The following is a 21720-nucleotide window of genomic DNA, read 5'->3' as shown; positions in this document are numbered from 1 at the left end:
TGAGCTGTGCACACCTGGGGCTGTGCTCACCTGAGCACACCTGAGCTGAGCACACCTGAGCACACCTGGGACTGTGGTCACCTGAGCTGTGCACACCTGAGCTGTGCACACCTGAGCTGAGCACACCTGAGCACACCAGAGCTGTACACACCTGAGCTCTACACTCAGGTGCTCGTGCACACCTGGATCCAGCGGCAGGCCCAGGTGTTCCCCCGTGCACACGCAGCCCCCGCGCCTCTGCACACGCGCGTGCGACGGGGCACAGGTGGGGCCGCGCACACACCTGGGCAGGTGTGACAGTGACACACACCTGTGTGAGCATGCACAGGTAACAGCCACAGGTGTGAGCACAGGTCTGTGAGGCTGCACAGGTGTGTGCACACCTAGAACTGAGGGAGGTGTTCATACCTGTTCACATGGGCACACCTGAACACATCTGTGCTCACACCTGTGCTCACACCTGTGCTCACACCTGTGCACAGACACCCACAGCCTCCCCGTGCAAGCACACGGCCAGGTGAACACATGCCCACACCAGTGTGTAAATGGGCTCACACAGGTGTGTGACTGCACAGGTGTGTGCAGCCCCAGAACTGACAGGGGGGTGTGATCACACCTGTCCACACGTGCACATGCACCTGTGCGCACACAAACACACCTGTGCACACACCTGTATAGTCACACCTGTGCAGTTACACCTGTACAGTCACACCTGTGCAGTCACACCTGTGCAGTCACACCTGTGCAGTTACACCTGTGCTCACACCTGTGCAGTCACACCTGTGCAGTCACACGCGCGTGTGCCCCGCCCCTGCCCCTCCCCCTCGCCCCGCCTGTGCCGCGCCCCGGGCGGGGGCGGGGCCAGGACGGGGGCGGGGCCAGGCTCGGGGGGGCGGGACCGCAGCCCAGGGTCCCTTGGGGGGTGAAACTGGGGGGGGACCCCGCTGTCCCCCGGGGGTCCCGGCCTGGCCCCGCCCCCATGGCGGCCCCACCCCCCCGGCGCAGAGACCCCGCGGGGGGCGGGGGGGGGTTGTTTTTTTGGGGGAGGGTCTCTGCTCCGGGGGTCCCCCCGTGTCCCCCCGTGTCCCCCCGTGTCCCCCCGTGTCCCCTTCTCTCCCGCAGCTCTAACCCCCCCGTTTCTCTCCCCCAGCCTCTCTGCAGCCGGCGCCGGACACCGGGACCACGCGCGACCCCCCCAAACCCCGCCCCCCGGCCCCCCAAACCGGGGGGGTCCCCCCCAAACCCCGCCCCCCGCACCGGGGGGACCCCCCCGAGCCCCCCCCCGCCCCCCCCCCGTGTCTCCGTCGCGCTCGATCGTCCCTGGCTGTGGGGGGGGAGGGGAGGGGAGGGGAAGAGCCCCCCCCCCGATTTAGGGACCCCCCCCGATTTGAGCCCCTCCCCCCCCATTTAGGGCTCCCCCCAAGGAGAGCTGCCCCTCCCCCCTCAGGGTGCTGCCCCTCCCCCCACAGATCAAAGGGGGTCCCGGAGTCGCGGGGGGGGCACGGCCCCCCCTTCCCGCCATTGCCGGGGGACAGTCGGGGTGTCCCCACACCCCCCCGCCCCCCCGTTCTGTCCCCTCCCCTCTGTCCCCTCCCCGGATAAAGGACCCCCCCCTCCCCCGTGTCCCGCCCCCTCCCCCGGGTCCCCAAAATTCCCCCCGGGGTTGGGGTCCCCCCCCAGCCCCCCCGTGGGACCCCCCAGTGGCTGATGAGACGCTTCTCTTTTCTCTCCTCTTCTCGCTGTCCCCCCGTGTCCCCCCCGTGTCCCACTGTCCGCCTGTCCCACAAACCACCCGTGTCCCTCTGTCCATCCCCACCGTCCCCGTGTCCATCCCCGTGTCCGTCTGTCCGTCCCTGTGTCCGTCTGTCCCCCCATCCACCCCCCGTCCCCGTGTCTGTCCCCACTCTCCCCGTGTCCCCCTGTCCCTCCCCGTGTCCCCCTGTCTGTCCCTCCCCCCCTCCCCGTGTCCCCGTGTCTGTCCCCCACCCGTGTCCCCCTGTCCGTCCCCGTGTCCCCCCCTCCCCGTGTCCCCCTGTCTGTCCCCACCCACACCGTGTCCCCATGTCTGTCCCCCGTGTCCCTCTGTCCATCCCCACCCTCCCCCTGTCCCCATGTCCCCCTGTCCCTCCCCGTGTCCCCCTGTCCGTCCCTCCCCACTCTTCCCGTGTCCCCCTGTCTGTCCATCCCCCCCTCCCCGTGTCCATCCCCCCCCTCCCCGTGTCCCCCTGTCTGTCCGTCCCCCCGTCCCCTCCCGCAGTTTTCGTCTGCCCGGGGGTCCCGCAGCGCGTGGGGCCGGCGCTGTCCACGCACGAGTCTCCGCACCAGGCCGGCGGCTGGTGCCGGGACCCGCTGCAGTCGGGGGACCGGCTCTACGTGCTGCCCTGGGTGCCGTACCGCACCGACACGCTCACCGAGTACGCCTCCTGGGCCGACCTGGTGGGCGCCCGGCCCGCGGCCACGCACCGCCTCCCGCACCGCGCCGACGGCACCGGCTTCGTGGTCTACGACGGCGCCGTCTTCTACAACAAGGAGCGCACCCGCAGCATCGTCAAGTACGACCTGCGGACGCGCATCAAGAGCGGCGAGACCGTGGTGGGCGCCGCCAACTATCACGACACGTCGCCCTATCGCTGGGGCGGCAAGACCGACATCGACCTGGCGGTGGACGAGGAGGGGCTCTGGGTTATCTACGCCACCGAGGGCAACGGCGGGCGGCTGGTGGTGAGCCAGCTGAACCCCTACACGCTGCGCCTGGAGGGCACCTGGGAGACGGGCTATGCCAAGCGCGCCGCCTCGGACGCCTTCATGGCCTGCGGGGTGCTCTACGTGGTGCGCAGCGTCTACCTGGACGACGACACGGAGCACCTGGGCAACGCGCTGGTCTACGCCTTCGACACGCGGCGCGGGCGCGGCTCGGCGCTGGCGCTGCCCTTCCCCAACCCGTACCAGTTCGTGGCCTCGGTGGGCTACAACCCCCGCGACAACCAGCTCTACGTGTGGAACAACCACTTCCTGCTGCGCTACGGCCTCGACTTCGCGCCGCTGGACGGGGACGGTGAGCGGCGCCCGGCCGAGGGGTTCGGGGGGGCGGGCGAGGGGTTCGGGGGGCGGCCGAGGGGTTCGGGGGGCGGCCGAGGGGTTTGGGGGGCGGCCGCAGGGTTCGGGGCGCGGGGTTCGGCGCGGAGAGCCCTTGGAGGGAGCAGCTGGTGCCTGGGGGGCCGCTTGACTTCGGGGTGCAGCCCCGGACATGTGGGGGGAGCCCTGGGGGTCCCGGTTTATTTTTGGGGTGCAGCCTCCGGTACTTCGGGGGACCCCCGGATTTTTAGGGGCAGCCCCGGGGGTCCCGGTTTACTTTGGGGGGGCAGCCCCGGGGGTCCAGGTAAACTTTTGGTGCGGCCTGGGGCTGCCCTGGGGGGCTGCCTTTGGGGGTCCCCGAAGCGCGCGGGGGGGACCCCGGGGGTCGCAGTTCGCTCTGGGGGTGCCCCAGTTTGCTCTTGGCCCCCCAAGTGCTCGGGTCACCTCCGGGTTGATTTTGGGGGTCCCGCTGTGCCCCGGACCCTTGGGGTCATTTTTTGGGGGGGGCGGGGGCCCATCAGCCCCTGCCCCCCCACATGGGCTGGAGGGGTTAATTGGGGGGTCCCTCAGGCCCTGAACGCCCCCATCCCCCCCCCCTCCCCGGGTTTTGTGTCCCCCCCCCCTCCCCCCCAGGCCCGGTGACGACGGAACCGCCCAGCGCCGCCCCCCCGCACCCCACGGCGCCCCCCAGCTCCGCCGCCCCCCCGTACCCCACCCCCACGGCCCGGCGGGGCCCCCTCACCCCGCGGCCGGGCCCCCCCCCGGGGCCCCCCCCGGGCCCCGCGCACAGCGCCGCCACCCCGGGGGGCTCCCCGGGACCCCCCAACGGCGGCCCCGCCGCGCCGCCCCCGCCCCCCGCCTCCCGCCGCCCGCCGGGGGGGCCCGGGGGGGGCGCGGGGCCCGGGGGGGGCGCCGGGGGGGGCGGGGGGCGCCTGTGCGAGGCCCGAGAGGTGCGCAGGGTGCAATGGCCCGCCGCCCAGCAGGGGGCGCTGGTGGAGAGACCCTGCCCCAAAGGGACCCGAGGTGAGCGGGGGGGACGCGGGGGACACTGGGGGGACACTGGGGGGACACTGGGGGGACTGGGGGAGACTGGGGGGATTGGGGGGACACTGGGGGGACACTGGGGGGACACTGGGGGGGACTGGGAATGGGGACTGGGGGGACACTGGGGGGACACTGGGGGGACTGGGGGGGACACTGGGGGGGCTGGGGGGACACTGAGGGGGACACTGGGGGGACACTGGGGAGACTGGAGGGGCTGGGGAGACACTGGGGGGACACTGGGGAGGGCTGGGGGGACACTGGGGGGACACTGGGGGGACACTGGGGGGACTGGGGGGGACTGGGGGGGCTAGGGGGACACTGGGGGGGACACTGGGGGGGAGACTGGGGAGGACTGGGAGATATTGGGGGGACTGGGGGGACTGGGGGGGCTGGGAATGGGGAGTGGGGGGACACTGGGGACACTGGAAGGACTGGGGGGGGCACAGGGGTCTATGGGGACTGGGGGTCTCGGGGTGGAGAGACCCTGCCCCAAAGGCCCCCGAGGTAAACGGGGGAAATTCAGGGAATTTGAGGGATTTGGGGGGATTTTGGGGCTGGTGCCCCCTGCCCCCGAATCATCCCCCAGTTCCTGCCGGGGTGGGGCCCGTGGGGGGGCCAGGGGGGTTTTGGGGTCCCCCTGAGCCCCCCTTTTCCCCCAGGCATCGCCTCCTTCCAGTGCCTGCTGGGGCTGGGGGTGTGGAACCCGCGCGGGCCCGACCTGAGCAACTGCACCAGCCCCTGGGTCAACCAGGTGGCCCAGAAGGTACCGGGACCCCAAAACCGGACCCCAAAACCGGGACCCCAAACCTGGACCCCAAAACCAGACCCCAAACCCGGGACCCCAAAACCGGACCCCAAAACTGGACCCCAAAACCGGGACCCCAAAACCGGACCCCAAAACTGGACCCCAAAACCGGGACCCCAAAACCGGACCCCAAAACCGGACCCCAAAACTGGACCCCAAAACCGGGACCCCAAAACCGGACCCCAAAACTGGACCCCAAAACCGGGACCCCAAAACAGGGACCCCCCAAACCCGGGACCGCAAACCCGGACCCCAAAACAGGGAACCCCAAAACCAGACCCCAAAACAGGGGACCCCAAAAGAGGGAACTCCAAAACCGGGACCCCAAAACCTGGATCCCAAAACAGGGAACCCCAAAAGAGGGAACCCCCAACACCGGGACCCCAAAACAGGGAACCTCAAATCAGGGAACCCCATTACCGGCACCCCAAAACCGGGAACCCCGAAACTGGGACCCCAAAACGGACCCCAAAACCGGGACCCCAAACCCGGGACCCCAAACCCGGACCTCAAAACAGGGACCCCAAAACCGGGACCTCAAAATCGGACCCCAAAACAGGGAACCCCAAACCCGGGAACCCCAAAAGAGAGAACCCCCAACACCGGGACCCCAAAAGAGGGAACCCCAAATCCGGCACCCCGAAACCGGGAACCCCAAAACCGGGACCCCCAAACCGGTCCCCAAATCAGGGAACCCCCAAACCGGTCCCCAACACAGGGAACCCCAAAAGAGGGAACCCCAAAACCGGGACCCCAAAACCGGGAGCCCCCAAAGGGGACACCCCCAAACAGAAATCCCCCCAAACCTGGACCCCAAAACTGGAACCCTTCCCAAGGGAGGACCCCCAAACAGAGACCCCCCCCCCAAAACAGGAACCCCAAAACCAGAACCCTCCCACAGGAGACCCCCCACAAATGGGGACCCCTCGAACATGGCCCCCCCTCAATTGGTGACCCCCCCGCCCCAGAGCCACCCCGGGGCCCCCCCAAACCCCTCCCTGGCGGATCTGGGGGTGTCCCCCCGTCTGGAGGGACCTCAGGGGGCTCCGGAACTCCTCCCACCCTCGGGGGGATTTCGGGGACCCCCCCCCCGACCTTCGGGCTGTGCCCCCCCAGATCAAGAGCGGGGAGAACGCGGCCAGCATCGCGGGGGAGCTGGCGCGGCACACGCGGGGCCCGGTGTTCGCGGGGGACGTCAGCTCGGCCGTGCGCCTGCTGGAGCAGCTCCTCGACATCCTGGACGCGCAGCTGCAGGCGCTGCGCCCGCTCGAGAGGGAGTCGGCGGGCAAAAACTACAACAAGGTGACCCCGAAACCGGCCTTCGGCGGTTCAGACCGGCGGGGACGGCTGGGGGCGGCTGGGGACACGGCTGCAGGACTCCAGAGGGGAGTCGGCCCGAAAATTCCTCAATGCCCTCTAAAACTCGCCCCTGAAATTCCCTCAGAACGCCAAAATTGACCCCAAAACTCCCTCCTCAAAAGGCTCCAAATTGAGCCCAAACTCGCCAAAACACCAAAATTGACCCCCAACACCCCCCCCAAATGCCAAAATTGACCCAAAATCCCCCCAAAATGCCAAAATTGACCCCCAACACCCCCCCAAATGCCAAAATTGACCCCCAAACTCCCCTAACTGCCAAAATTGACCCCAAACTCTCCAAAACGCCAAAATTGACCCAAAATCTCCCCAAAATGCCAAAATTGACCCCCGAAATCCCCCCAAAACGCCGAAATTGACCCCCAGACTCCCCCCCCAAATGCCAAAATTGACCCAAAATCCCCCCAAAAATTGCCCCCAACATTCCCAAATCCCGTGTGAAACCCTCCCTCCTCCAAAATCTCCTGAAATCCCCCCCCCCCGAAATTCCAAATCGTCCCCCAGATTCCCTAATACTTTCTGAAAATGCCCCTAAAATCCCCCAATTCCCCAAAACTGCCCCCGAAAACCGCCCGAATTCCCCCAAAATTCCCAAATCCCTTCTGAAACCCCCCCAAAATCTCCTGAAATCCTCCCCAAAATCCCAAATCCCCCCAAAATCCCAAATCCCTCCCCAAATCCCAAATCCTCCCCCGAGTTTCCCCCAAAAAATCCCCGAAATTCCCTCAAATCCCCCCCAGTCCTCCCCAAATCTTTCCGAATGCCCCCAAATCTCCCTCGAAAAACTCCAATTCCTCCAAAATCCTCCCAAAATTCACCAAAACGCCCCCAAAATTCCCCCAAATCTCCCCCCCCCCACCCCAAATTCCCTCAAATCTGCCAAAACCCTCCCAAAATTCCTCAGTTTTCCCCAAAATTCCTTCGGAAAAAACACAAGTTTCCCCGATTTCGGGGTGCCCCTGCCCCCCAGAATTCCACCCCAAACTCTGAGCTGCTCCGGCCCCAGGTTTTGGGGTGTCCTGGCCCGAGTTTTGGGGTCCTGCCCTGAATTCCGGGGTTGTTCCGCCCTGGGCTGGGGGCGCCCCCTCCTCGGAATTTGGGGGGATCTTGTTCCGGATTTTGGGGGGATCGTGTTCCGGATTTTGGAGGATCCTGTTCCAGAATTTGGCGGATCCTGTTCCAGAATTTGGGGGATCCTGTTGTGGAATTTGGGGGATCCTGTTGTGGAATTTGGGGGATCCTGTTGTGGAATTTGAGGGATCCTGTTCAGGATTTTGGCGGATCCTGTTCAGGATTTTGGGGGGGATCCTGTTCAGGATTTGGGGGGATCCTGTTCCGGATTTTGAGGGGATCCTGTTCCGGATTTTGGGGGGGATCCTGTTCAGGATTTGGGGGGATCCTGTTCCGGATTTTGAGGGGATCCTGTTCCGGATTTTGGGGTGCCCCCGGTGCAGGTTTTGGGGCCCCTCCCCCTCACTGGGTGACCCCTCCCCATTTTCTTGTCCCCGCCCAGATGCACAAGCGGGAGCGAACCTGCAAGGATTACATCAAGGTGAGGGGGGGCGTGGCCTTCAGGGGGCGTGGCCACGAGCGATGGGAGGGGCTTGTGTGGGTGTGGTGAGGGTGTGGTGGGCGGGGCTGAGTCATTAAATGGGTGTGGCTTGTTTTGGTGGGTGGGAGGGGTGGAGCCTGCATGGGTGTGGCTTGAACAGATTACCTCAGGTGGGCGGGGCTTCAGGAAATGGGTGTGGTCAGCAAGGGCAGGGTCTGGCGATTAGGGAGGTTTAGTGGTGGGTGGGGCTTAGTGATGATGGGCGGACCCCGGCTGGACAGTCCTGTGGGTGTGGTTGGTCTCGGTGGGCGTGGCCTGTTGGGCTGGGTGTGTCCCGTGGGTGCAGTCTCTCTGTGTGGGCGTGTCTCATGGGTGTGGTCTCTTTGTGGGCGTGTCCCTGGGGTTGGACCCGGCCACGCCCAGGGCAGTGCTGCACACCTGGGGCAGGGCTGTCAGTGGGCGGGGCCTGTTCCAGGTGCACACAGCACTGGGGCGTGTCCCTTTGGCCGCGTCACTCGGGTGTGTCCCCTGGGCGTGTCTGTCTTGGGCGTGTCCCTTGGGTGTGTCCCATGGGCGTGGCCCCGGGGCGTGACCCAGCCCCACGCCGCCCTGTGGCGCACTCTGGCTGTGGTGGAGGCCCTGGGATTGGGTGTGTCCCTGGGCGTGTCTGTGGGCGTGTCCCTGGGTGTGTTCATTTGGATGTGTCCCCAGCCGTGTCTGTGGGTGTGTCCCACCCTGGCCCCGCCCCCAGGCCGTGGTGGACACGGTGGGTGGTGGGTGTTTCTGGGGGGCGTCTCCCACCCTGGCCCCGCCCATCCCCAGGCCGTGTTGGAGGCGGTGGGTGGTGGGTGTGCCTGGGGGGCGTCTCCCACCCTGGCCCCGCCCATCCCCAGGCCGTGTTGGAGGCGGTGGGTGGTGGGTGTGTCTGGGGGCGTATCCCACCCTGGCCCCGCCCATCCCCAGGCCGTGGTGGAGGCAGTGGGTGGTGGGTGTGTCTGTGGGCGTGTCCCACCCTGGCCCCGCCCATCCCCAGGCCGTGTTGGAGGCGGTGGGTGGTGGGTGTGTCTGGGGGCGTATCCCACCCTGGCCCCGCCCATCCCCAGGCCATGGTGGAGGCGGTGGGTGGTGGGTGTGTCTGGGGGCGTGTCCCACCCTGGCCCCACCCATCTCCAGGCCGTGTTGGAGGCAGTGGGTGGTGGGTGTGTCTGGGGGCGTGTCCCACCCTGGCCCCGCCCATCCCCAGGCCGTGTTGGAGGCGGTGGGTGGTGGGTGTGTCTGGGGGCGTGTCCCAGCCTGGCCCCGCCCATCCCCAGGCCGTGGTGGAGGCGGTGGGTGGTGGGTGTGTCTGGGGGCGTGTCCCAGCCTGGCCCCGCCCATCCCCAGGCCGTGTTGGAGGCGGTGGGTGGTGGGTGTGTCTGGGGGCGTGTCCCAGCCTGGCCCCGCCCATCCCCAGGCCGTGGTGGAGGCGGTGGATAACCTGCTGCGGCCCGAGGCGCTGGAGTCGTGGCGCGACATGAACGGCTCGGAGCAGGCGCACACGGCCACCATGCTGCTCGACGTGCTCGAGGAGGGCGCCTTCCTGCTGGCCGACAACGTCAAGGAGCCCGCGCGCTTCCTGGCCGCCCGGCAGAACCTGGGTCAGCCCCGGGACCCCCCAGACACCGGGACCCCCCGAACAAACACCCGGGACCCCCCAGACACCGGGACCCCCCCGAACAAACACCCGGGACCCCCCAGACACCGGGACCCCCCGAACAAACACCCGGGACCCCCCAGACACCGGGACCCCCAGAACAAACACCCGGGACCCCCCAGACACCGGGACCCCCCCGAACAAACACCCGGGACCCCCCAGACACCGGGACCCCCCGAACAAACACCCGGGACCCCCCAGACACCGGGACCCCCAAAACAAACACCCGGGACCCCCCAGACACCGGGACCCCCCGAACAAACACCCGGGACCCCCCAGACACCGGGACCCCCAAAACAAACACCCGGGACCCCCCCAGACACCAGGACCCCCAGAACAAACACCTGGGACCCCCCCAGACACCAGGACCCCCAGAACACTGGGACCCCCCAAACAAACACCTGAGACCCCCGAAACAACCGGGACCCCCGAAACACTGGGACCCTCGAAACACCGGGACCCCCCAAACAGCGGGACCCCCCAAACAGCCAGGACCCCCAACAAACCCCGAGACCCTCACCCAAACCTCCAAACCCCCGGGACCCCCAGCAAACACCCGGGACCCCCAACAAACCTCCACCCTCACCCAAACCCCCAGGAACCCCCACCCAGACCCCAAACCCCCGGGACCCCCAAAACCCCTGGGAACCCCTCCCAAACCCCCCGGACTCCCCCCCCCAAACATCTGGAACCCCCCGACCCCAAACCCTGGGACCCCCCAAACCCCCGATCCCCCCCGGGCCCCCCACCCCGTCCCCTCCCTGCGGCCCCCCAGCCCCACCCCCGTCCCCGGGACATCGAGGGGCTCCCCCGGGGTCTCCCCCACCCCCCGTTCCCTCCCTGGCTCATCCCCCGACCCCCGACCCCCGCCCGGGGACCCCCACCCAAACTCTCCGAGCTCGAGGGTCTCAGCTTTTTCCATGTTTTCCATTTTTTTCCCCCCTCCCGGTGTTATTTCCGTATTTTCCACGTTTTTTCCGCGTTTTCCATCAGCGCTGGAGGTGTCGGCGCCCGGCCCCGAGGGGCCGCTCCAGGAGCTCGTGTTTTCCGCAGTTTTCTGCAATTCCCGTGGTTTTTCCATGTTTTTTTTTTCCATATTTTCTGTGGTTTTTCCACATTTCCCATGGTTTTTCCACATTTTCCTTGGTTTTCCCATATTTCCCATGGTTTTTCCACATTTCCCATGGTTTTTCCACATTTTCCGTGGTTTTTCCGTATTTTCCATGGTTTTCCCATATTTCCCACGGTTTTTCCACATTTTCCATGGTTTTTCCGTATTTTCCATGGTTTTTCCACATTTCCCGTGGCTTTTTCCCTGCTTCCCTCAGTGCCGGACGTGTCAGTGCTGTACAGCCAGAAGCTGCTCCAGGAACTCGTGCTTTCCATGGTTTTTCCATATTTTCCTTGGTTTTCCCATATTTTCCATGGCTTTTCCCATATTCTCCATGGGTTTTTTCCCATGTTTTCCATCACTGCTGGTGCTGCCTCTGCCGAATACCAAGGGGCCGTTCCAGGAGCTCGTGTTTTCCCTATTTTTCCATATTTTCCATTTTTTTTCTCTATTTCCCATGGTTTTTCCTATGTTTTCCATGTTATTTTCCCTATTTCCCATGTCTTTTTTCCTGTTTCCCATGTTTTTTCCCTATTACTCATGGTTTTTCTCCATTCTCCATGAATTTTTCCCATTTTTCCCCCAGTTCTGGAGGTGTCGGTGTTGAACACCGAGGGCCCGCTGCAGGAGCTCGCGTTTCCTGTGTTTTTCCATGTTTTCCATGAATTTTTTCCCGTTTTTCCCCCAGTTCTGGAGGTGTCGGTGTTGAACACCGAGGGCCCGCTGCAGGAGCTCGCGTTTCCTGTGTTTTTCCATGTTTTCCATCGGTTTTTTCCCATTTTTCCCCCAGTTCTGGAGGTGTCGGTGTTGAACACCGAGGGCCCACTGCAGGAGCTCGCGTTTCCTGTGTTTTTCCATGTTTTCCATCGGTTTTTTCCCATTTTTCCCCCAGTTCTGGAGGTGTCGGTGTTGAACACCGAGGGCCCGCTGCAGGAGCTCGCGTCTCCTGTGTTTTTCCATGTTTTCCATGAATTTTTCCCATTTTTCCCCCAGTTCTGGAGGTGTCGGTGTTGAACACCGAGGGCCCGCTGCAGGAGCTCGCGTTTCCTGTGTTTTTCCATGTTTTCCATGAATTTTTTCCCGTTTTTCCCCCAGTTCTGGAGGTGTCGGTGCTGAACACCGAGGGCCCGCTGCAGGAGCTCGCGTTTCCTGCGTTTTTCCATGTTTTCCATGGGTTTTTTCCCGTTTTTCCCCCAGTTCTGGAGGTGTCGGTGTTGAACACCGAGGGCCCGCTGCAGGAGCTCACGTTTCCTGTGTTTTTCCATGTTTTCCATGAATTTTTTCCCGTTTTTCCCCCAGTTCTGGAGGTGTCGGTGTTGAACACCGAGGGCCCGCTGCAGGAGCTCGCGTTTCCTGTGTTTTTCCATGTTTTCCATCGGTTTTTTCCCATTTTTCCCCCAGTTCTGGAGGTGTCGGTGTTGAACACCGAGGGCCCGCTGCAGGAGCTCGCGTTTCCTGTGTTTTTCCATGTTTTCCATGATTTTTTTCCCGTTTTTCCCCCAGTTCTGGAGGTGTCGGTGTTGAACACCGAGGGCCCGCTGCAGGAGCTCGCGTTTCCTGCGTTTTTCCATGTTTTCCATCGGTTTTTTCCCATTTTTCCCCCAGTTCTGGAGGTGTCGGTGTTGAACACCGAGGGCCCGCTGCAGGAGCTCGTGTTCCCGCAGGAGTTGGGGGGCGACGGCTCCATCCAGCTCTCGGCCAGCACCCTCAAACAGAACAGCAGGAACGGTGAGGGGGGAGCGTTTGGGGGTCCGGGGGGGGTTCAGGGGGTCCCCCGGGTTTTGGGGGTCCAGGGTTTGGGGCACCCAGAGCGCCCCCAAACAGAGCAGCAGGATGGGAAGAGGGCTCTGGGTGTTTTGGGATGTTTTGGGGTCTTTTGGGGTGATTTGAGGTGTTTTGGGGCGTTTTGGGGTAATTTGTGGTGATTTGAGGTGTTTTGGGGTGTTTTTAGGGTGATTTGAGGTGTTTTGGGATGTTTTGGGATGTTTTTAGGGTGACTTGCAGTGTTTTGGGGTAATTTGTGGTGATTTGAGGTGTTTTGGGGTGTTTTGGGGTGATTTGAGGTGTTTTGGGGGGTTTGGGGTGTTTTGGGGTCTTTTGGGGTGATTTGAGGTGTTTTGGGATGTTTTGGGGTCTTTTGGGATGTTTTTAGGGTGTTTTGGGGTGTTTTGGGGTAATTTGTGGTGATTTGAGGTGTTTTGGGGTGTTTGGGGTGTTTTCAGGTGTTTTGGGATGTTTTGGGATGTTTTAGGATGTTTTAGGGTGATTTGCAGTGTTTTGGGGTAATTTGTGGTGATTTGAGGTGTTTTGGGGTGTTTTGGGGTGTTTTGGGGTGTTTTGGGGTGTTTTTAGGGTGATTTGAGGTGTTTTGGGGTGTTTGGGGCGTTTTGGGGTGATTTGAGGTGTTTTGGGGTGTTTGGGGCGTTTTGGGGTGATTTGAGGTGTTTTGGGGTGTTTTGGGGTGTTTTGGGGTGATTTGAGGTGTTTTGGAGTGTTTGGGGTGTTTTGGGGTGTTTTTAGGGTGATTTGAGGTGTTTTGGGGTGTTTTGGGGTGTTTTTAGGGTGATTTGAGGTGTTTTGGGGTGTTTGGGGTGTTTTGGGGTGTTTTGGGGTGATTTGAGGTGTTTTGGGGGGTTTGGGGTGTTTTGGGGTGTTTTTAGGGTGATTTGAGGTGTTTTGGGGTGATTTGAGGTGTTTTGGGGTGTTTGGGGTGTTTTCGGGTGTTTTTGGGGTGATTTGAGGTGTTTTGGGGTGTTTTGGGGTGTTTTGGGGTGATTTGAGGTGTTTTCGGGTGTTTTTGGGGTGATTTGAGGTGTTTTGGGGTGTTTTGGGGTGTTTTGGGGTGATTTGAGGTGTTTTGGGGTGTTTTGGGGTGTTTTGGGGTGATTTGGGGTGGTTTTGGGGTGTTTGGGGTGTTTTTGGGGTGATTTGGGGTGTTTTTGGGGCGTCTCTGAGCCGCTGTCCCCCAGGGGTGGTGAAGGTGGTCTTCATCCTGTACAACAACCTGGGGCTGTTCCTGCCCACCGAGAACGCCACCGTGCGCCTGGGGGGGGACGGGGGGCCCCGCGCCCCCCAGCTCGTCGTCAACTCCCAGGTGATCGCCGCCTCCATCAACAAGGAGTCCAGCAGGGTCTTCCTGCGGGACCCCGTGGTCTTCACCCTGCCCCACCTGGAGGTGAGCCCCAAAAACCTGCTCTGAGCCCCAAAACCTGTCCTGAGCCCCCCAAAACCTGCCCTGAGCCCCCAAAACCTGCCCTGAGCCCCCCAAAACCTGCTCTGAGCCCCCAAAACCTGCTCTGAGCCCCCAAAACCTGCTCTGAGCCCCCAAAACCTGCTCTGAATCCCCCAAAACCTGCCCTGAGCCCCCCAAAACCTGCTCTGAGCCCCAAAACCTGCCCTGAGCCCCCAAAACCTGCCCTGAGCCCCAAAACCTGCCCTGAGCCCCAAAACCTGCCCTGAGCCCCCAAAACCTGCCCTGAGCCCCAAAACCTGCCCTGAGCCCCCAAAACCTGCCCTGAGCCCCCAAAACCTGCCCTGAGCCCCAAAACCTGCCCTGAGCCCCCAAAACCTGCTCTGAGCCCCAAAACCTGCTCTGAGCCCCCAAAACCTGCTCTGAGCCCCCAAAACCTGCCCTGAGCCCCCAAAACCTGCTCTGAGCCCCCCAAAACCTGCCCTGAGCCCCCCAAAACCTGCCCTGAGCCCCCCAAAACCTGCCCTGAGCCCCCAAAACCTGCTCTGAGCCCCCCAAAACCTGCCCTGAGCCCCCCAAAACCTGCTCTGAGCCCCCAAAACCTGCCCTGAGCCCCAAAACCTGCCCTGAGCCCCCCAAAACCTGCCCTGAGCCCCCCAAAACCTGCTCTGAGCCCCCAAAACCTGCTCTGAGCCCCAAAACCTGCTCTGAGCCCCCCAAAACCTGCCCTGAGCCCCCAAAACCTGCCCTGAGCCCCCCAAAACCTGCCCTGAGCACCCCAAAACCTGCCCTGAGCCCCAAAACCTGCCCTGAGCCCCCAAAACCTGCCCTGAGCCCCCCAAAACCTGCCCTGAGCCCCCAAAACCTGCTCTGAGCCCCCCAAAACCTGCCCTGAGCCCCCCAAAACCTGCCCTGAGCCCCCAAAACCTGCCCTGAGCCCCCCAAAACCTGCTCTGAGCCCCCCAAAACCTGCCCTGAGCCCCAAAACCTGCCCTGAGCCCCCCAAAACCTGCTCTGAGCCCCCCAAAACCTGCCCTGAGCCCCAAAACCTGCCCTGAGCCCCAAAACCTGCCCTGAGCCCCCAAAACCTGCCCTGAGCCCCAAAACCTGCTCTGAGCCCCAAAACCTGCCCTGAGCCCCCAAAACCTGCCCTGAGCCCCCCAAAACCTGCCCTGAGCCCCAAAACCTGCCCTGAGCCCCAAAACCTGCTCTGAGCCCCCCAAAACCTGCCCTGAGCCCCCAAAACCTGCCCTGAGCCCCCCAAAACCTGCCCTGACCCCCAAAACCTGCTCTGAGCCCCCCAAAACCTGCCCTGAGCCCCCCAAAACCTGCTCTGAGCCCCAAAACCTGCCCTGAGCCCCCCAAAACCTGCCCTGAGCCCCCCAAAACCTGCTCTGAGCCCCAAAACCTGCTCTGAGCCCCCCAAAACCTGCCCTGAGCCCCCCAAAACCTGCTCTGAGCCCCCCAAAACCTGCCCTGACCCCCAAAACCTGCCCTGAGCCCCCCAAAACCTGCCCTGAGCCCCAAAACCTGCCCTGAGCCCCCCCAAAACCCCACCCTGAGCCCCCCAAAACCTGCCCTGAACCCCAAAACCTGCTCTGAGCCCCCCAAAACCTGCCCTGAGCCCCAAAACCTGCTCTGAGCCCCCCAAAACCTGCTCTGAGCCCCCAAAACCTGCTCTGAGCCCCAAAACCTGCCCTGAGCCCCCAAAACCTGCTCTGAGCCCCAAAACCTGCCCTGAGCCCCCAAAACCTGCCCTGAGCCCCCAAAACCTGCCCTGAGACCCCAAAACCTGCTCTGAGCCCCCAAAACCTGCCCTGAGCCCCCAAAACCTGCCCTGAGCCCCCAAAACCTGCCCTGAGCCCCCCAAAACCTGCTCTGAGCCCCAAAAACCTGCTCTGAGCCCCCCAAAACCTGCCCTGAGCCCCCAAAACCTGCCCTGAGCCCCCAAAACCTGCCCTGAGCCCCCCAAAACCTGCTCTGAGCCCCAAAACCTGCTCTGAGCCCCCCAAAACCTGCCCTGAGCCCCCAAAACCTGCCCTGAGCCCCCCAAAACCTGCCCTGAGCCCCCCAAAACCTGCCCTGAGCCCCCCAAAACCTGCCCTGAGCCCCCAAAACCTGCTCTGAGCCCCCAAAACCTGCCCTGAGCCCCCCAAAACCTGCTCTGAGCCCCCCAAAACCTGCCCTGAGCCCCAAAACCTGCCCTGAGCCCCCAAAACCTGCTCTGAGCCCCCAAAACCTGCCCTGAGCCCCCCAAAACCTGCCCTGAGCCCCCAAAACCTGCTCTGAGCCCCCAAAACCTGCTCTGAGCCCCCAAAACCTGCCCTGAGCCCCCCAAAACCTGCTCTGGGCCCCCCAAACCTGCTCTGGGCCCCCCAAAACCTGCTCTGAGCCCCCAAAACCTGCCCTGAGCCCCCCAAACCTGCCCTGAGCCCCCCAAAACCTGCCCTGAGCCCCCAAAACCTGCTCTGAGCCCCAAAACCTGCCCTGAGCCCCCCAAACCTGCCCTGAGCCCCCCAAAACCTGCTCTGAGCCCCCCAAAACCTGCCCTGAGCCCCAAAACCTGCTCTGAGCCCCCCAAAACCTGCTCTGAGCCCCCAAAACCTGCTCTGAGCCCCCCAAAACCTGCCCTGAGCCCCAAAACCTGCCCTGAGCCCCCCAAAACCTGCCCTGAGCCCCAAAACCTGCTCTGAGCCCCCCAAAACCTGCTCTGAGCCCCCAAAACCTGCTCTGAGCCCCCCAAAACCTGCCCTGAGCCCCAAAACCTGCTCTGAGCCCCCAAAACCTGCCCTGAGCCCCAAAACCTGCCCTGAGCCCCCAAAACCTGCCCTGAGCCCCCCAAAACCTGCTCTGAGCCCCAAAACCTGCCCTGAGCCCCCAAAACCTGCCCTGAGCCCCCCAAAACCTGCTCTGAGCCCCAAAACCCGCCCTGAGCCCCCAAAACCTGCCCTGAGCCCCCCAAAACCTGCTCTGAGCCCCCCAAAACCTGCCCTGAGCCCCCAAAACCCCACCTTGAGCCCCCAAAACCTGCTCTGAGCCCCCAAAACCTGCTCTGAGCCCCCCAAAACCTGCCCTGAGCCCCCAAAACCTGCTCTGAGCCCCCAAAACCTGCTCTGAGCCCCCCAAAACCTGCCCTGAGCCCCCAAAACCCCACCTTGAGCCCCCAAAACCTGCTCTGAGCCCCCAAAACCTGCCCTGAGCCCCCAAAACCCCACCTTGAGCCCCCAAAACCCCACCTTGAGCCCCCAACCACCCTCCCAGACCCTCAAAACTGGTCCCAGCCATCCCAATTCCCGTCCCTGGGACATCCAGAACCTCTGCAGGCCCCACCTCAGGGTGGGACCCCCGGGGCCCTCAGAAACCCACCCAGGACATCCCAAACCCTGTCCAGAGCCCCCCAAAACCCACCTAGGACTTGGGAACCACTCGGGACCCCCCAAAATCCTCCCCCCGAGATCCCCAAGTCCCCCCGGGACGCCTCATTTCCCACCCAGAGCCCCAGGCCAGGAACCGCTTTGAGAACAACTTCTGGGATTACTAGGATTGGGCCCCTCTCCCTGTCCTTGGGACACCCCTGGGACCCTCCGGGACCCTCCGGGACCCCCTGGGACCCCCCCGGGACCCCCCTGAGCCCCGTGTCCCCCCGTCCCAGACCAAGAACCACTTTGGGGCCAACTGCTCCTTCTGGAACTACTCGGAGCGCTCCATGGCCGGACACTGGTCGAGCCAGGGCTGCCGCCTGCTGCGCTCCAACGGCACGCACAGCTCGTGCGCCTGCAGCCACCTGACCAACTTCGCCCTGCTCATGGCACGGACACAGAGCGTGAGTCACACCTGGGCACACCCGGGATACACCTGGATACACCTGAGATATACCTGGATACACCTGAGATACACCTGGGCACACCTGGGGACACCTGAGATACACCTGGGGACACCTGGATACACCTGAGATATACCTGGGATACACCTGAGATACACCTGGGGACACCTGGGATACACCTGGGTACACCTGGGATACACCTGGGGACACCTGGATACACCTGAGATACACCTGGGGACACCTGGGCACACCTGAGATACCCTGAGATACACCTGGGGACACCTGAGATACCCTGAGATACATCTGGGTACACCTGGGGACACCTGAGATACCCTGAGATACACCTGGGGACACCTGGGGGCACCTGAGATACACCTGGGGACACCTGGATACACCTGAGATATACCTGGGGACACCTGAGATACACCTGGGCACACCTGGGGACACCTGAGATACCCTGAGATACACCTGGGGACACCTGGGTACACCTGAGATACCCTGAGATACACCTGGGGACACCTGGGGGCACCTGAGATACACCTGGGGACACCTGGATACACCTGGATACACCTGAGATACACCTGGGGACACCTGAGATACACCTGGGCACACCTGGGGACACCTGGGGCACACCTGGTTACACCTGACCAACTTCGCCCTCCTGATGGCCCAGACACAGAGCCCGAGTGACACACCTGGGCGCACCTGAGATACCTGGGCACACCTGGGATCACCTGGGCGGGGATCCTGGCGTCCCCCGTGGCCTCCTGGTGAGCCCAGGTCCCCGTGTGCCGCAGTTCCCGGGGCGGCTGAACGAGGTGCTGCTGTCGGTGATCACCTGGGCGGGGATCCTGGTGGCGCTGCTGTGCCTGGGCCTGTCCATCTCGGCCTTCTGCTGCCTGCGGGGGCTGCCCTCGGAGCGCACCACCATCCACAAGAACCTCTGCATCAGCCTCTTCCTCGCCGAGCTGCTCTTCCTCGTGGGCATCGACAAGACGCAGTACCAGGTGAGCCCGGCGCACCTGGAGCACCTCCTGCTGCGCCTGGGGCGCCCCCCGGCACGCCTGGGGCTCTGGGGTCAGCCCATGGCACACCGGGACAATGCATGGCACACCTGGGGCTCTGGGGACAGCCCATGGCACACCTGGACAATGCATGGCACACCTGGGGCTCTGGAGGGACAGCCCATGGCACACCTGGGGCGCCCCCCGGCACGCCTGGGGCTCTGGAGGGACAGCCCATGGCACACCTGGGGCGCCCCCCGGCACACCTGGGGCTCTGGGGTCAGCCCTTGGCACACCGGGACAATGCATGGCACACCTGGGATCCCTCCTGGCACACCTGGGGCTCTGGAGGGACAGCCCATGGCACACCTGGGATCCCTCCTGGCACACCTGGACAATGCATGGCACACCTGGGATCCCTCCTGGCACGCCTGGGGCTCTGAGGGGACAGCCCATGGCACACCTGGGGCGCCCCCCGGCACGCCTGGGGCTCTGGAGGGACAGCCCTTGGCACACCGGGACAATGCATGGCACACCTGGGGCTCTGGGGACAGCCCATGGCACACCTGGGCAATGCATGGCACACCTGGGGCTCTGGGGACAGCCCATGGCACACCTGGACAATGCATGGCACACCTGGGGCTCTGGGGACAGCCCATGGCACACCTGGGGCGCCCCCCGGCACGCCTGGGGCTCTGGGGACAGCCCATGGCACACCGGGACAATGCATGGCACACCTGGGGCTCTGGGGACAGCCCATGGCACACCTGGACAATGCATGGCACACCTGGGGCTCTGGGGACAGCCCATGGCACACCTGGGGCACCCCCTGGCACACCTGGGGCTCTGGAGGGACAGCCCATGGCACACCTGGACAATGCATGGCACACCTGGGGCTCTGGGGTCAGCCCTTGGCCCACCGGGACAATGCATGGCACACCTGGGATCCCTCCTGGCACGCCTGGGGCTCTGGGGGACACACTATGACACACCTGGGACCATTGGGGGACAATCCATGGCACACCCGGGATTCCCAAGGGACCACCCATAGCAACCCTCTTGCTGTCCCTGTCCCCGCAGGTGGCCTGTCCCTGTCCCTGTCCCTGTCCCCTCAGTGTCCCTGTCCCCGCAGGTGGCCTGTCCCTGTCCCCGTCCCCTCAGTGTCCCCGTCCCCTCAGTGTCCCTGTCCCCGCAGGTGGCCTGTCCCTGTCCCCGTCCCCTCAGTGTCCCCGTCCCCTCAGTGTCCCTGTCCCCGCAGGTGGCCTGTCCCTGTCCCCACAGGTGGCCTGTCCCTGTCCCTATCCCTGTCCCCTCAGTGTCCCTGTCCCCGCAGGTGGCCTGTCCCTATCCCCATCCCCTCAGTGTCCCTGTCCCTATCCCTGTCCCCTCAGTGTCCCTGTCCCCGCAGGTGGCCTGTCCCTATCCCTGTCCCCTCAGTGTCCCTGTCCCCGCAGGTGGCCTGGCCCTGTCCCCGTCCCCTCAGTGTCCCTGTCCCCACAGGTGGCCTGTCCCTGTCCCTATCCCTGTCCCCTCAGTGTCCCTATCCCCATCCCCTCAGTGTCCCTGTCCCTATCCCTGTCCCCTCAGTGTCCCTGTCCCCGCAGGTGGCCTGTCCCTATCCCTGTCCCCTCAGTGTCCCTGTCCCCGCAGGTGGCCTGTCCCTGTCCCTGTCCCCTCAGTGTCCCTGTTCCCACAGGTGGCCTGTCCCTGTCCCTATCCCTGTCCCCTCAGTGTCCGTGTCCCTGCAGGTGGCCCGTCCCTGTCCCTGTCCCCGTCCCCTCAGTGTCCCCGTCCCCGTCCCCTCAGTGTCCCTGTCCCTGTCCCCTCAGTGTCCCCGTCCCCTCAGTGTCCCTGTCCCCGCAGGTGGCCTGTCCCATCTTTGCGGGGCTGCTGCACTATTTTTTCCTGGCGTCGTTCTCGTGGCTGTGCCTGGAGGGGGTTCACCTGTACCTGCTGCTGCTCGAGGTGTTTGACAGCGACCCCGGCCGCCGCAAGTATTACTACGCGGGTGGGTACTTCTTCCCCGCCATCGTCGTCGCCGTCGCCGCCGCCGTCGACCACCGCAGCTACGGCACCGACCAGGCGTGAGTGGTGGGGCGGGGCTGGGGCGGGGCAGGGGCGGGGCAGGGGCGGGGCACGGCTGGGCTCAGTGGAGTCAGGGCATGCCTGGGGTGTGACCAGGGTGTGGCTGGGGCGTGGCCAGGGTGTGGTTAATGTACGGCCAGGGTGTGGCCAGGGTTTGTCCAGAATGTGACCAGGGTGTGGTCAGGGGGCGTGGCCTGGGTGGTCTGGGTGTGGTCTGGGTGCAGCTGGGGTGTGGTTGGGGCGTGGTTCAGGTGTGGCTGCAGCCTGTCCAGGGTGTGTCTTGGGTGTGGTCAGGGTGCAGCTGGGCTATGGTTGGGGCGTGGTTCAGGTGTGGCTGCAGCCTGTCCAGGGTGTGTCCTGGGTGTGGTCAGGGTGTGGCTGCAGCGTGGTTGGGGCGTGGTTCAGGTGCGGCTGCAGCCTGTCCAGGCCGTGGCCGGGGTGTGGCCAAGGGGCGGCCGGGCCTTCCCCCTTTGGGAGTGGCCAGGTGTGAACGGAAGGACAGGGGCTGGGCTTCAATCGGGGGCGTTACCTGATTTAGGGGGTGTGGCTTGGTCGATGGGCGGGGCTTCCCCATTGGGATTGACTGCTGTAGCGTGATGGGTTGGGGGCGTGGCCCGACTTAGGGGGCAGGGCTTGAAGCAGGGTGGGGCCGCAGGTGCTGCTGCGGGACTTGGCCGGTGTGGGTGGGGGCTCTGGGGAGGGGCGGGGTCTGCTCAATGGGGGCGTGACCTCACCTCTTTGGGGGGGTGGGGCATGTCCTCCATGATGGGCGTGTCCCGATGACGCCCCGCCCCCGACAGGTGCTGGCTGCGGGTGGACAATTACTTCATCTGGAGCTTCATCGGCCCCGTGGCCTTCGTCATCCTCGTACGGGGGCCGGGGGGCACTGGGGGGCTCCGGGGGGCCTGGGGGTGGACCTTCCTCATCCTCACCCTCATCCGGGGCCGGGGGGAACCCCAGG

General features: G+C 64.1%; 1 protein-coding gene across 1 annotated transcript in view; it reads left to right on the top strand.

Annotated features, from left to right (window-relative positions):
* Nucleotides 1-1688: 1688 nt before the first annotated feature.
* LOC136304775 (adhesion G protein-coupled receptor L1-like) overlaps nt 1689-21720 on the top strand; it is a 31477-nt gene continuing 11445 nt past the window's right edge. The window contains exons 1-12 of the mRNA XM_066208224.1: nt 1689-3055; nt 3709-4098; nt 4779-4882; nt 6041-6226; nt 7815-7853; nt 9307-9490; nt 12263-12385; nt 13627-13832; nt 17500-17670; nt 18468-18677; nt 20538-20758; nt 21560-21626. Of these exons, the coding sequence (XP_066064321.1) occupies nt 1708-3055; nt 3709-4098; nt 4779-4882; nt 6041-6226; nt 7815-7853; nt 9307-9490; nt 12263-12385; nt 13627-13832; nt 17500-17670; nt 18468-18677; nt 20538-20758; nt 21560-21626 (3249 nt within the window). The 5' untranslated portion in view covers nt 1689-1707. The remainder of the gene's footprint in view (nt 3056-3708; nt 4099-4778; nt 4883-6040; nt 6227-7814; nt 7854-9306; nt 9491-12262; nt 12386-13626; nt 13833-17499; nt 17671-18467; nt 18678-20537; nt 20759-21559; nt 21627-21720) is intronic.

This window comes from Chamaea fasciata, unplaced genomic scaffold (assembly GCF_029207755.1).
Source record: "Chamaea fasciata isolate MVZ Bird 193981 ecotype frontalis unplaced genomic scaffold, bChaFas1.0.hap1 SCAF_174, whole genome shotgun sequence".
Taxonomy (NCBI): Eukaryota; Metazoa; Chordata; class Aves; order Passeriformes; family Sylviidae; genus Chamaea; species Chamaea fasciata.
This window is presented reverse-complemented; position numbering and strand designations above follow the sequence as displayed.